This window comes from Xylocopa sonorina, chromosome 2 (assembly GCF_050948175.1).
Source record: "Xylocopa sonorina isolate GNS202 chromosome 2, iyXylSono1_principal, whole genome shotgun sequence".
NCBI lineage: Eukaryota > Metazoa > Arthropoda > Insecta > Hymenoptera > Apidae > Xylocopa > Xylocopa sonorina.
The window spans coordinates 10,626,466-10,641,319 of NC_135194.1; the positions used below are offsets into that span (position 1 = coordinate 10,626,466).

General features: G+C 44.7%; 2 protein-coding genes across 2 annotated transcripts in view; both read right to left on the reverse strand.

Annotated features, from left to right (window-relative positions):
• The window catches only part of Ikkbeta (inhibitor of nuclear factor kappa B kinase subunit beta), a 575,876-nt gene that overhangs the window by 495,530 nt on the left and 65,492 nt on the right, over positions 1-14,854 (reverse strand). The window lies entirely within an intron of this gene.
• Cpr22 (cuticular protein 22) lies at positions 997-3,752 on the reverse strand. Its single transcript, XM_076910006.1, has 2 exons — positions 3,600-3,752; positions 997-1,757 (listed from the first exon to the last, which is right to left on the reverse strand). The coding sequence occupies exons 1-2, from the start codon at positions 3,750-3,752 to the stop codon at positions 1,380-1,382; spliced, it is 531 nt and encodes a 176-aa protein (XP_076766121.1). The 3' UTR covers positions 997-1,379.

Here is a 14,854-nt window from a genome sequence, read left to right on the forward strand (position 1 = left end):
TATTTAAATTAGCAAATAATAAATAATATAAGTAGTAATTATCTTGGCTTAAATCTCACGATTTGTGATTTAAAGAGCTGTTTTGTTAATGTTTCTGCTATTATTTAACGTTTATTTTATATAAAATGTATCCAAAAAGAGAAAACGTCCCAAACATTCGCGAGTTCAACAATTTTTGACCGAATCACTCCAGATTGTCCTTCAACTACCGGGGTACCGCAATTGATTAACGATGGCGGAGCAAGTCTGCAGCCAGCACGTGCCTAATATGTACTACGCCATCGCGTCGAAACTTTCTATCGTAAATCAGCGCGTTACTCGAAGTGAACACGGATTAAACGTGAACGGGTCAAGTACATCGAAATTCACATTCTTTGGGCACGCGTCTTCTACTCCGTCCCCTGTTATGTAATAGAAAAATTCACTGATTAACTAGCTTCGACGGAAACAGCCGGTCGACAGAAATAATTGAGGAGGAATCGTAAATAATGAGAAGAAAGTGTCAACAGAGGAGAGAATGTCAGCCACGATTCGCGGATATTTACTGCGACTCTGCTACCGCGAACTGCACCCATAGCTGACCCGTCCTGACCTACCCTTTCCTAAAGCGTTCGTAAACTAGACTTAATCCGATCTGCGTTTGTATTTGATCTAGCTAACGGCTTCGTCCCGACTGAACAAATTCGGGGCCAGAGAATAAATACGCTTTGATAGAAAGTTGGGATTGAAGTTGGCGTTGACAGTTCGACGAGCTCGTTTCCACGAGCGAAGGACCAAACTGTTGCGTCTATGGGGGCGAATTTTCAAAAATTCTGTAAAACATATTTCGAACACCTTTTTCTCGCAATAAATAATGGAGAATCTCTGCGACAGAATTGTTAAGAACTATCGCGTCACGTCCACCTTAGACGTGGATATACGCTATTCGGTAGCAACGTCTATTCTCAGTATAAAAATCCATAGTAAGCTAGACGAAGGAAGTGGAAGAACATTCGGTCTCTTGAATTGCAACATTTATTCCGTGTGCACCGTAACATGTATATATATACCCGGCAACGATTCTGTACATGCTCGTTGCCCAGCGGCACGTGCTCGCGTCCGCATATGTTATAATACAAAATACACGATACACGATATAACACGGTATCCGAAATAGAATACATATATGTGTACATATATACGTCCATAAAAGTATACAATAAATATTTACAACAGATTGAACCAGAGTAGTACGAGTTTTGTTAGAGCTTCGGGGAGGGGGTGTTGTTGGGAGAGGGTGCGGCAAGAGGCGACGACGGGGCGGCTCATCGTAAATCGATCGTAGAGTAAAACTTGTGTGTGTGGCTCGCTGAGATCACTGACGATTCACGTCCTATTCGTTATACTTGATTCTGGTCGTCCTTGCTCGGATTCGCCGCTATCCAGTCGAGCGCCTTTTGAATGAGCGGCGGTATTTCCGGCGTGGTGGGCAGATGGGCGCCCTGCGGTTGGAACCCGTTCTCGTCCGCCACGTACGTCAACGAGATCTCGCCACCGTCGCTGGGGTAGCTGAAACTACCCTGCGCGTTCATCGCCTCGTTTTCTTGCCCAGGGTTCTCCAGATGGCCCTCCTCTTGCGCTTTGATCCCGTTTCCAGACTCGTAGCTCCATTTGTACGAGCCGTCCGGGTTCGGACCCTCTTGGCTTTGGCTGACAATTGGTATCACGTCCTCAGCGGGCGCGGCTGCCGCGCAGCCGGCCAACGCGATCAGGATTACCTGTGGGTCCATAGATTGCTGATTAATCGATTGATTTTCGTACTAGCTCGTTCCTTCGAGGTTTCAGCTTTTGAGTGGGCTGCTCGGTTGGCTGACTCGAGCGTGGCATCGTTGCACGTATCGAAGTGCTGTACAGTGTATCATTGGATGATACGTAACGATGCAACGCGTGTCGGCTGCATTGATACGCGACGGTGATACGCGAAACGAATATGTAATCGGTGCTAAACTACTCTTTATTTAATTATCGAGTGAAGTACGGGTTTGTGCCTTGCTTTGACTTTGACGCGTTGCCTGTTACCTAGGAAAATGTTGTTGGAATATTCTAATTTTTTGTTGCTAATTTGGCAATTCGTAACGCGAGAACTGATACCCTGTTGAAGATTGTAGATTGCATTTTTTGGATCAGCCTATTTTCGAGTCCATGTGAAGGTTTAAGTCCAAGTGCATAGATGTTTCAGAGCAGATGATTTCGCGTTTTCGTTACACGATCCAAGTATAGTCTAATTCAGTAAAATTTCAAGTGATGAACTGTTACTATGATAGCCGAGAAACATCTAAATTTGCGATCGTAAATGTGAATACTTTGAAAACGTCCAATTTATATAATGACGGGACCGCGAATCAGCTTTTCGAGCCGCAATTCCCTCGGCTGCAAATGAGATTATCGGTTCCCGCGGGAAACATCGGGGCCGGGAGTAACGCGTTTCATTAAAGCGAATATCGGAGTTTGTTCAAATCCTTAACACGATGTTGAACATTACAGCGAAGCGGTACGACAAACACGACGCGCAGTCCCCGCGCGAAGACTCCGCGGTAAATGGACCGACGCGGCGCGGCGTCGAGAGTACTCGCGTCCGCTGTTTGCGTTCTTCTGTTCAAACATCCATAAATTACTCGCCGGAGTATCGATCCTCGCGCAATTACGCGTCTCCGGGACGCGATTTAAATGCTTTTCAGCGTATCGGTTCCGGGAATCGACCGCGAAATTGTGCGGCGTTTAGCCGAGTCGCGGGTTGGCTGGTTCGCGTCGTTGAAAATGGCGCGTTGGGAGAATACCCGCAGCTGCGATACCGTTTCGAGTCGAACCATATACCAATCCTGTGGGCACAACAGCTGTTAAGTCGAACGTAATTGCCGCTACCGATCCGAGACAAAGCGACATTATTGATTCTGCTCGTACTTAACCGTTGGAACGTCTAGTTAAACGCTAATTGCTAATTGGCGTTTACCCGGTTCCCGAGTTTAATCATGCAAATTTTTTAAATTAGCAGCAATTCAGACAGTATTTGAGCTGGCAATAAACACGTAACGACGCCAGAGAGAAACGCGGAACGCGCGAGACGCGGAGTTCTATCAAGAGATAAGAGGACGAACGAATCTCTTGTATCTAGATGGTAGAAACACCGAGGCACAAAGAGACGCAAGAACGGAAGAGGTACGAGACGAGGGGACTCTCTAAGTCCAAGACAGATGTACGAAGAATACGAACGCTCCGATTTACGTCTGATCCGGCGTCCTCGAGGGGCCGTGAATCCTCCAGGCAGCTCTCTACCATCACCCTACTTACCCCTCGATCGTTCGTCCCGCTGATCGCCCCGAGACGAGATATCTCGCTACGTCCACGAGACGAACGAGTGACAAAAGGCACAGGCAACGTATCACAATACTCCCGGCTGGGATCACGCACAGAAACGCGTGGATCACGGCGGATCCTCGACGGCACACACCGAAGAATCGAATCGCGAGATCGGCCCGTACTTCCGGTACCCCGCCACCCCCATCCGTCGCGAACAATGCCTCTCGTGTCGAGGGCCTTCTTTCTGTCCCAATTGCGCTTACCAGTGACGTGTACATGCTGCAGCAGTAATCGCTGATGGGCAAGTGTTTATCAAGCCCCGCAGCGCTCGTCGTATATATACCCCTGGAGGCATCACCAATACGACCGTTTGGCCGACTAACGATGGCCACCGTGCCACCTAAGAGGACGCACATGGGACACGACGACAAAGCGGCAGACGAAGACGGAGCGATGGCGACACACAGCCACCGGTACCTTAAGAGGGGTTTACACGGATCCTCGTCTAACCGTGTGCACACATAGGCGACAGTGCTCGCGTGTGGGGAAACGTACGGGGACCAACAACACGGCGTATATCACCCGGTGAGGCTACCTTCCCGGGGATCAGCATGTCACAGTGCGCTAAATGTCATCGGGTCCCCGTTAAAGGATGCTTACTCAATTGTCATAATTTCTTTAACGACATAGCAACGACGCCCCTCTGGGTCCTCGACGAACGGTTCATCGGGTTTTGGGGTTGCTCCGCGAGGCCTCTGCGTCGATTCGCGTCGCAGGAGGAAAGGTCTGATCGGTGGATCGGTAACGGAAACGCGCGTGCGAAGACAGAGGAGGTCTAAGGGGGTTATTATGGACAGTGATTTATGTTACAACTTCTTATTGAATAGAAAAGGTACCCGCGCGTTGTATTATAAACTTGCGAAGTAACTTGGTGCCATTGAGTCGAGGCATGGACGTTCAGAAGACTCAATTGTGTAATTTGGACACTGTTGGGGTAATAAATGAACGAGGGGATTGAAAATGGTCGGGTAGAATCTCCGTCTCGATGTACCCTGGGGCGGTAACCTTTCGAGGTTTTAATTGCGCGCTGCGGGAACCATTTTGTTCACGCTCGAACTATCCGTTTCGTAGGTAGTTCGCGCAAGGATGGGGACACCTAAATCGAGCGTGCAACGACGATTGTACGTCGCTACCAGAATTTGACGAGCACGGTTGCGCAACCACGCGATAGCGCGCGTTCTTCCACCATTTTGTTTGAACAGAGTTTAGCGCGGCGACGGCCTCTGGCGCCATTTTTCTTCGAGGCCCTATCGATTGCGCCTCGTTCCTCCGGCGTTTATCCCGTTGCGTTTCACTTTCGTCCGTTCTGCATAAAGTGAAGGCGCCTCGCAACACTTTCTGTGTATCTTTCTATTCTATTTTAAACGTACCAGACGGCGTCAGACCAGCGTCACCTTGGCTCGAGCCTGGTCTCGCGGCATCCGTTTAATCGGTGATCAATGTTACCCGATTGGAATGTTAAGCGTTCATTATCGATAGGCTGTTATTAATCGACTGCATATTAATTGCAACGGTTTACCATGGAAATTAGCGGGGTAGAAGAAGCGTTGTTTCGCTGCGACTCAACGATCACCGCCACGGCTAGGTTCGAACGGACGTGACATTTGCGACGCGCGGTTAATTAACAATCGCTCGAGTGGACGACGGAGCAGAAGAAGATCGTAAACCCATCAAATATTTACTCTGGCGATCAATCTTCACGCAATGCCGCGCGGTGACTGGTTTCGAGAAAAATGGCGGTACGTCTCGCAACAATGCGCGTTACAAGCTCGTACAACGTTTAAAAACTAGCGTACGGTATCTTGTTCGATCGCATTAATCACGTTCCCACTCGCAGAAGAAGAGCTTTCGTCTTCCTTGTACAATTACTGGACCTCGGTGTAATCGAAGCAACTAATAAATCATCCGGTTAAATCGCTCGGAGAAACGATGGATCATGCGCCCGGAGACGTTAGTCTGTTTCTTTTATGGGAAACGCACGCAGAGGAATACGCGGAGATGCAATAAATTCTCGTTCTCTTAGGAATGTCAAGTACCCTGTTAAAAGCGACAGCCGCGATTGTGCGTGATTCACTAAGGCACGTCATCGATATCTACGGACGATCTCCTCGAGGCGACGCTTTTGTTTCGGTTTGCTCCTTCGACCGTGCAAGCCAGCGATTACAAGAAAAATTGAATCGCTACCATTTCGCGTGATGCGAACGATTTTAAATCGCACCACTTTGCATTCGTGTCATCGAAGAAATGTAACGCACGTTCCAGAGAAGATTGAATTTCACGTGTAGATTCAACGTGCGAAAGTTTATATGACACGTATATAGTTATTTGGAACTTGAATTCTTATTTACTTTGCTGCTATTAGAAGCTTTACACCGCTTCTGGGAATTCATTTCTCTGAACACAACAAGCCAAACATTATCGACGATTAAACTTGATTACTAACAGCAATTTTACTGCAATCCAGCAGAGAATTCCATATATTTTACCACGTCGAAAGAGCAGGTCCAACGAGAGCCGTAAATCACCGTATGCCCAGGTTTCACTAATTGACACGTTAAGATGCAGAACAAATATAGTCACCGATTCCTCGGATGCCGGATAGAAGCGTAGCAAATATAGGGGAAAGTCTGTCGCGTTGTGTTTGGATTTTTAATTAGCTGGGTTGCGCAATATGATCGGTGTCTACAAAAGATCGGCAAATAAATATCATTCGTGAAAGCAGCGGACTATCTAACATCTTCTGAGCGTGTCTGAGCGCTCCGTCGAACGTGTTCAGACTGAGCGTTTCGAGGGGTTGAAACAGTGCCGCCTCTACGTCTGCATCCTTGCGTAAAACGTATCGTGTCGACGGAGGTTCGCTTTTTCCTGGAAGATCGAGTGGTTCTATAGGATTAAGAAGCTTTCTCCTGTAAAACATTCAGAGGATCGATATATGCTGTCAATATTTCAGCGATGCACGTAAGAAACTCTTAGACGATAAGTATACAGACTAATTCGTGTAGGAAATCAGAGACCAGGTAGGGAGTGTCTGTTGGTTTTGCTTTCTAAGAGAACAGGCAGGTTATGCGATATAACGGGATAACGATGTAAGCTTAATTCAATTTCGAGTGATCGTAATTGCAATAAATCTCCATCTGAGTTATTCACTCAGCTTTTCGATCGTACTCCCTTAATGCTGCTTGACGACTGACTCTAAACGATCAGTGATTCGTTGGATGCCGTGTCTATTTATGTGTAAAAACAAATAGAATAACTGCGTGCGATCGAATTTGAGAGGTTTGGATGCGAAAGAAGAGTGTCTGGAGCCAAGCGACAGGCTCGTGCGACTGAGAACGATAAGGGTAGCGTGGACGTGACCGCGAGCGTTTGAGGAGTGGGTGCATGAGGAATGCAAGAGGAACAGGGTCAATCTGCAGGACGAATGAGTTCAGTTGAAGGAGAGAGAAAGTTGAGAGCGAGTAATAAGAGAGTGTGAAGTGGCTAGCGATGGAGTTAATAGCGATTCAGTAGCTTAATAAAGTATTTAGATATTGGGGGTGAAAGGGAAGGACTTGGGTTTCAGAGCTCACACGTTCGACAACCGCTTCGATTAAGACGGTGACTAGGTTTATAATGCGAACGTGATCTTCTGCAAAGCGATCTAAAAAGCTTGGTCCAAGTGAAGCGGTCATCGTCAACCTTGACATTGTAGCGAAAGTAGGGAAGTTCCTGTCACAGGGTAAGAACACCCTAACAATACTTAATAAAAATTATTTTTAAGTTCTTCTTGCGTACAAAAATGGAAATTTGGCGAAGTTATATATTTTCGACTCCTTTGCTATTGATGTACTTTTCTATAAAATGCAATGAAACCAGAGATTACACAGTGTGGAAGCATTCATACGTTTCAGGGTTGAATTCTTTGAAGCAATGCGCTTTTTTTCTGCAGCTACCTGATTATAGCTGCATTATTCCTGTTATATGAATTCTTAAAGACTATTTAATGATTTTAAGATCATTGGTTGGAAGCAAATTGCTCATTGATAGAGTAGATTCTTGCTTCATGGTGAAAATATGTGCAACATTGAACCAACTGAATATCAGCTTTTCTAACATGGCATTTACCTCCTCCTCGTTTAATGAAGTAAAGTGATCGAACAGATTAGACTCTCTCTCTAATTGAAAATAAATTTTGAAATTACTTAAGGATAAATATCGTTTTACATATGAAATTATGTTACTTTCACTTATTTTAATAAACATTTTTATAAATTAGAAATTAATCACAGAGTTACATAGCAACAACAGTTACTCCCATTATTTAAATATAACAAAATGTTTAATTTCAAAGTAGTTACAATTTTCTTTTGAAGATTACGGACGAAACTTCACAATCTCGCAATTGTCTGACATATCTCGGATTAAGCTACTTGTAACGGAATGAAGTTGTTATATATTTCTTTAGAACGACAAAAGTACCTGGTTAATTATTATATCTATTAAAAAATATTAATTTATATAATCCCAATTCTACTTCAAAATTCCAACTCCAGAAACTAATAATTATTTAACATAAATTTGTAAAATTTGTGACGTGAAATAAGAGAGAGAGAGAGAGACTATATAGAAATTAATTGAAAATCAATTATTGGCTCGATCTGCAAACTATAGACATCGCAAAACAATGTTGAAATCCATGAAAATAGGACGTGCACGCGAGCGGCAGCAAAAGGTATTCGAATATTGCACCGCAGTAATTTTTGGTCGAAGGAAAGTCGAGGCGGCACGATTCCCCGTACTTTTTTCTCGCGGAAACCTATTTCGTATTCCGTGCGACGCGTCCGTGACCAGTTCATGGAATAACTTCTCGCGTGAGATTAATCGAGGAGCGAGATTCACGGACTTGTAAATTATACCGCTTCGAACGTCGAATAGCGCGTGGTTCGTCGATGCGAGGGGATCCACGTGAATTTTCGTCCACCTAACGAAGCGTGGGGAACTCCTTCTTTTTTCGTTTTATTTTTTTTTTTAAATTGGTGATTAAACAAGCCTGGTGGTCTCTCGTTATTCCGCCGCGACGCGCGGTCCTTCGCGTTTCCACCCTCCCCATCTTTCCACCTTTTCGCCTCTTCTCGAAATTCGTTACGAAATCACCGAGCCGCTGAAGAATCCGCGAGGACCGCTCTCCGCTTTTCGAGTTGCTTAATAAGGCCTTGCTCGCAGCCTGTTGGTGATTAATTAAAAGGTTATTTGTATAAATGGTGCGCGGCTTTTTTTAATTGGTCGAAGCGCGGATTTGATCGAGATAAGCCTCCATTTTTAATTGCAATGACTTCGCGAGAATCGACGCTCTCAGGGTCACAATTTTGGACGATCCACGCTATTTTTATTGGATTAGCGTTGTTCGAAAACGAAAATATTGAAATCGTACGATGGCTTTTTATTAATCGTCGTATAATTAGTAATTTTTCTCGCGCCAGGTCGATTGCGCTCGTTGAAATGTTAGTGGACAGCCGATTTCAACGCGAGAGTGTTTGCAATTAATGTGGAACAGAGGAAGAATTGTTGCGAAACAATTATCGATACCCGCTCGTACTGTTCTCGCTTTCCAATCGTATTTATTTTCACTTAAACATCATTCCTCGATGATTTATTTTTGCCTCGCGATTCTTTATACGGCCTGCGCCGTTCGGCGAAATCGCGCAAATATTTATTAAATACAGCATTCAAATTTAAGAGCCGAAGGTACACTTACGCGTAAAGGTTACACGTACGCGCGTGCGAGCGTATGATACCTCACTGACGCAATAGTTCAGGCATTATCTTGTCATCCGAGGAAACAACTAATATGTACAGACTGTATAATATAATTGCATCACGATAACTTTTAAGGTTGCTCGTTTTCTCTCTGTTCTTCATTATAGATTTAATTAACGATTTTCCTTCTGCAACAATTGCTCGCTGGAATCTCATTCGAACACGTTAACTTTTGTAGAACATAAATATACGAATGTTCAGCTAACTCTGAGAAAAATGTTCAGCAGTAATTCTGGGATACCAAATAAGGTGACAATTAGAGATACTAAAATTCTATTCCAATCTTGACGTTTCAGGTAGACTTTAAACAGCGCAATGTAAGATATATCGATTATCAGATATCTCGTTACATTTCTCTCTCGAGGTTAGTATAATCATTTCGTACCATTTATCGTCATTAAAACGTCCGAGCGAGTTCAGAACGTAACTCGTGCATAGATAGAATCTCAGATATTTGTCGAACGAAGTCGCTCGGTTCGCCAGCCCCGAAAAAAGGCAATCGCGCGGGACACCAGCAATAAAGTCGATCCTCTTCGAGAGTTCGTTGCTTCCATTGACTCGTTCGTACTTTCTCCCCCTCTATCCCTCTCTCTCTCTCTCTTCCTCCCTCGCGCATTCTTTCACGTTCTGATTCACCATCTTAACTTATTCCATCGCTATTTTATACCTCCCTCCCCTCTACCCCTCTCGCTCTTTCTCCTCGTTTCCATTACCAACTCTTATAAATTCCACTTTACACACTCACACGTATCCCGATTCATCTCCTCGCTCGTTTCCATCCTCCTCTGCGGCATACGCGGACACGAGTTATCCGTGTATACATCGTCTTCGTTGCGCGATCTCTCCCGCGAACCCTCCGGCTGCCATCCGGCCACACTCGCGTGGGGCTTTCATTCAAGTACGCATTCTTCAGGATGCGCGCAGGGCTTGTAAATGCATCCGTGTGTAACCTTTCCGTAAGCATGAAACCTCTATTGCGACAACCGTTCGCCGCGTATCGTACGTATAAGGCCGTTGGAAATGCATCACCTTGCCATCTGATATTTCAAATTTCCACGCTGCGCTCCCCCGTTCGGGGGACTTTCGAAACCAGAGTCGTGCCGCTGTCTGAACCTGCGACGCCAGCCGATCGAACCCCTCGCGGCCATTTTTCCTCGCGTCTCCTCTATTTTCAAGTCGAGGAAATAAATGGTCGAACAGAACGATCGCGTAGAAAGTTTCATTTCTGAACGTGTTACCCGCTTGTACGATAAAGACGATGGGACACGATAACTTCTACACGCGCTTTATCGCGTTTTTATCGCGCGGACGAATATAAGATGGACGTTCGTGTGTTAGTTTAGAATGTGTTCGTCGTGTAACTGTTTTAGGGACGCGTTTAAATTAGAAGCGTTTGGGAAGAAAATTTCAAGTTGGATTAAAGCTTGTAATAGATATAGGGATTTACATAAGATAAAAATCGTCGATTACTTTGTACAGCCTCGCACTTATCGTGAAATTTATGAAGAAAATAAAGTATAGAGGATGATGCTCGCTTATTATACCAGTCAGTTTTCTTTCGCGTCACGGATTTCCATTTCGAACGAGGCAGAGGTTAAGCCACATTTCTATCATATGACGGATGTTAATCCTTGAAATTATAATTTCTAAAAGATTAGTAACTGATTTATTAAGCTTCGTACACGTTCAAGGAGCTGCTTCTTGGAAGTACAATCTCGGCACAGTAAACGACACGCCAATATTTTCCGAACTTAGAAAGGAGCGTCAACAGCTTCAATTTGACGTCTGATTCATCATTGATTGCTTCACTAAAGTTCGCGCGTCTACTAAACTATTTCGTAGGTGTAATATTGATTCCCCGCGTAAGAGTTGCGACATCTGAAAACGGAACTCATCCTCGCCGCTCATTCCAGATACCCTCGTGCAACATTACAAACCTCTAACGTATCCTCATCACAAATATTCAGCCTAAAAACAAGAATAAAAGATATACAAACAACCAAACCGACAAGACGAATAGATTTTCATCACCTTCTATATTCACATCCGACTCCAGCCACTCGTAACTTCAATTTCCAAAAATCCCCTCGTCTTCTCGAGGGGACGCTACGAGGGCGTCTGTTTGAGCCTCGAGCACTGGGTTATGCCACGGTTCACAACGAACGACCGTCATAAGGAACGATCGAACCGCTTTCTCGCTGGGCCTAATCCACCGAGAGCAAACAGAAATCGATCGGACTTTCTCGTCCTCGTCGCGGAGATGGCCGCGTTCGCCGCGTTCGCCACGTTCGCCGCGTTCGCCGCGCGCAGCCTGCACCAGCGATGAAAGTGAAATTGAATTTGGCGTGCGTTGCGTCTTCTAGCCTCCGGGTAGGCGCTCTCTTAGAATGCTCGCGGTATACACGCTTATATGTCAAGGTCGGCTTCCACCGTAACTCCTTTGCTGGTTTTACGATTTATTTACGGTTCGCCGGTACACGCTCATTATCGTCCGCGGTCCTAAGCGAGCACGCGCGGACCCGCTGGATTATGGCAGCGGGCCATCGATCATCGCCTTCGGACGTGCCGCGGGCACCAGTCGACTACGCGATTTGGAGCCCTCCTTTTTCTTCTTCTCGTGATTCCGAATTACGTAAAACGTCGTAAGGTCGAGGCGGTGCTTTATCTGCCAATTTTGAACACGCTAATTGCATGATTGCAGGATGTTATTTTTCGCTGAAATCGTATAAATAGATGGTTTTTATTGTCTTATAATTACTTGACAAATATCGTTACAGGTGTATTTCAGGTTGTCGATAATTGTTGCATTGTGATTTTATAGACGAGATCTTTTTTCCATGCTGATCTCTGTTACGGCTGTTTTGGAGTGTACTCTTCTGCTTAGTCGATTTTTTTTTGCCACGGTGTTAATTCGTTTATTAAACTATGTTGTATGGATATATTGTTGTAGGAGCGTTGTCGCAATTTTTGCATTTCGTTGTAACGAAATCACGGTCTCCGGATATCGTTGCGTGGAAGGGTTGATTTATTTGACGTGTGGTACGCGAATGTTAATGTTATACGAAAATAGAAACTTTTGCGTAAAATTTAGTAAGTTTTTTTTTTTTAGTTGATCCTTGCATCAGTATCTTGTACACAGGAACGTTTTAAATTTGACTGTCAACAAGTTATTGCCTTGTCAATATTGTTTTAAAAATATTGGGATACATTGAAAATTGTCCGAAGAATTCTAATAATAGATATTATTTACCATACATTTACATTTTGCGAGTAATGGCCCTCCATGAATTCAAACGTTTCATCAATCGAAGTCAATTTCATGTAACCATCGGACAGATTGTAAATCTTTATTTTCAATAGAAGTATTTCTTTTTTAGATGCTGGCTTTGTATAAGTATAAAACTGGTAATCTTGAATTGCCTCCATTAAAAAAAAGCGCTAGCTATTATAGTTGTACGTTTTAATTCTCTTGATATTGAATTTCTCGCGTACTCGTGGAAAACAACTTTCACTTTATTATTATTAGCAGACAGAGGCCAAGCCACGCGTTTGAATAATGTGACATTGATGTACTATGAGGTGTTTCAATTTACCAACTGGCTTTAGAATAATTACAAAACACCTAAATGAAAATTATTATTTTTTAAATTAAAAGTAAACGTCGAAGTGACATCACATTCAACGTACAGAGTAACCAAAAAAAAAAAAACAGTATTAACGCATCATCCTATTCGCTTCAACAATTATATACCAATTAATTATTACTTCAAGCATACTCAATTCTCCAGTACTAACACTTTCACGTGACCAGAAGAATATTCATAGCAAGCAAAAAATAGAAACAACTCATTAAAAAGTATATGCCAATGGTTTTTACAATCACATTATCAAAGCAGCGCGGCAATGTGCCCGCAGGAGGGGATTCCTCAACGAGCGCGTTCATTAACATTAATTCACGATCAAAGAGGAGCTACGTAGATACAGCGCGACTATGAAATCGCCTCTAAATGCCTCTAAATGCTACGTCTATCCATTAGAAGCGTCTTTTAGATCGTATTTTACTTTCTTATCCAAGAGGACCGTGTATGCGTTATCAGCCACCGTACGTGTTCTCCATTTAAATGACAGAAATCAGAGGATTCAGGTTTCACGCGAAATTACCAGGAAATTCCAGCACCTCCTCGGTCGAGCCGCTGGCAGCAGCTCGCCCAGAGGCGTCGCGCATATCTCTGGAGCTTCGCATTGTTTATTCGTCGTTGCATAACATTACAACAATTTTCCACGCACCACCGCGATTATGCAACAGCCTCGCGACTGTTTCGTGCAAAACTCGAGGAGAAATCGCAAAGGTCCCGCGTTTTATTCCATATTCCTCGCGAACCCCCTCCTCTTCAACCCCTTTCAGCGAGGCGTCTGCGATCATTTCCGACGGTGAAGCTCGTAAAACCAGCGAGCTTCGACTCGTAGACCTTCGAGATTTACTGCTCGATAGCAGAAGAAGATTTTGCCGCGCGCTTCGAGCTCGACGCGTGACATTTAAAAATGAACGTAAGCAATTATTGCGTGTCGCAACTGTACAGGAGTATTGTTAGAAGTGTGGACGGCACCCCGTTTTCGTGTAAATTGTGGGATCTCGCCGCGGGCGATCCCGATGGCTCCTCGTCGAGGGTCGATCGTTCGATCGAGCGGTCCCCTGCGTCGTTGCCATGAATCATTCATCTCCTGACATTTATCGCGCGCGCATCATCAACTTAATAATTAACAGCCATTTCTCTCGCGTTCGACAATTTCTCGAATGGCCGCTTCTGACCTCTGCTTATCGAAATACGTCGCATTAGAATTCGCTTCCATACGAAAAGACAACGTAGAAATGTCAATACTTGGGGTCGCGTTCGAAATAAACGGTTCAAGTATAGCGCAATTAGATAATCGTGTATTTGTTCTCGACAAAAATACTCGATCGACGTCTGCGATCTCTAACGCTGTCGCGACACGCGACCTCATCTGCTCAGTGAGATTCTTCGGGTGTCGTGACGAGGAAGCGAAGTCTGCCCGTGCGGGGGATCACGGATAGAAATAGGAGACTTTCTCCGTGGCTGTGCATTGCCGCCACGATCAATTGGTCGGTACGAGCAATTAAATTCGCTGGTCTAGTTGCGGTTACGCAACCAGGCCATCCAGCTTGTTGCGCGACCTTTGGGACCGTTCTGTCCGCGGCATGATGCGACCCCTAACCGCGAAGGCAGACGCGAGCTGATCGCCGCCGCGATTGGACGGCTCGAATCATGCGGAGGTGTTCTCCAGTCACGATTTTGATCGCTCTCGTCTTCAGCGGAGCGAAGTTCTGTCTCTGATGAGTTGTTGGACGATGACTAATCGCGGGGTGCAACGATTACGGAGCTCTCCCTATTCTACGATGCGGTTCTCGTGCACAAGTTCGATGATTTCCTTGTTCGTTCAATTCGTTCATTTGTCAGCGATATGGTTTCTTATTCTCTGGTCTGATTTGCCGTTGCTTTCGACTTTCGAAAAGTCTGGTAAATTCTGAGGTGTTCGTTGGAGGTTCTAATTTACTGTGCAAGTGGTAGGGGCAACTTGTAACTTTTAAAACAGTTTTTTGCTTCTCTGCAGAGGTTAGAGTAGATCTCGAATAAAATAGTCG

Excerpts from the sequence above, each read along its gene's own strand:
- Cpr22 (XM_076910006.1), bottom strand. The coding sequence starts at position 3,752 with ATGTGCGTCCTCTTAGGTGGCACGGTGGCCATCGTTAGTCGGCCAAAC. Across the intron at positions 1,758-3,599 it reads GCAGCATGTACACGTCACTG|GTAATCCTGATCGCGTTGGC; the intron begins GTAAGCGCAATT and ends ATGGACCCACAG.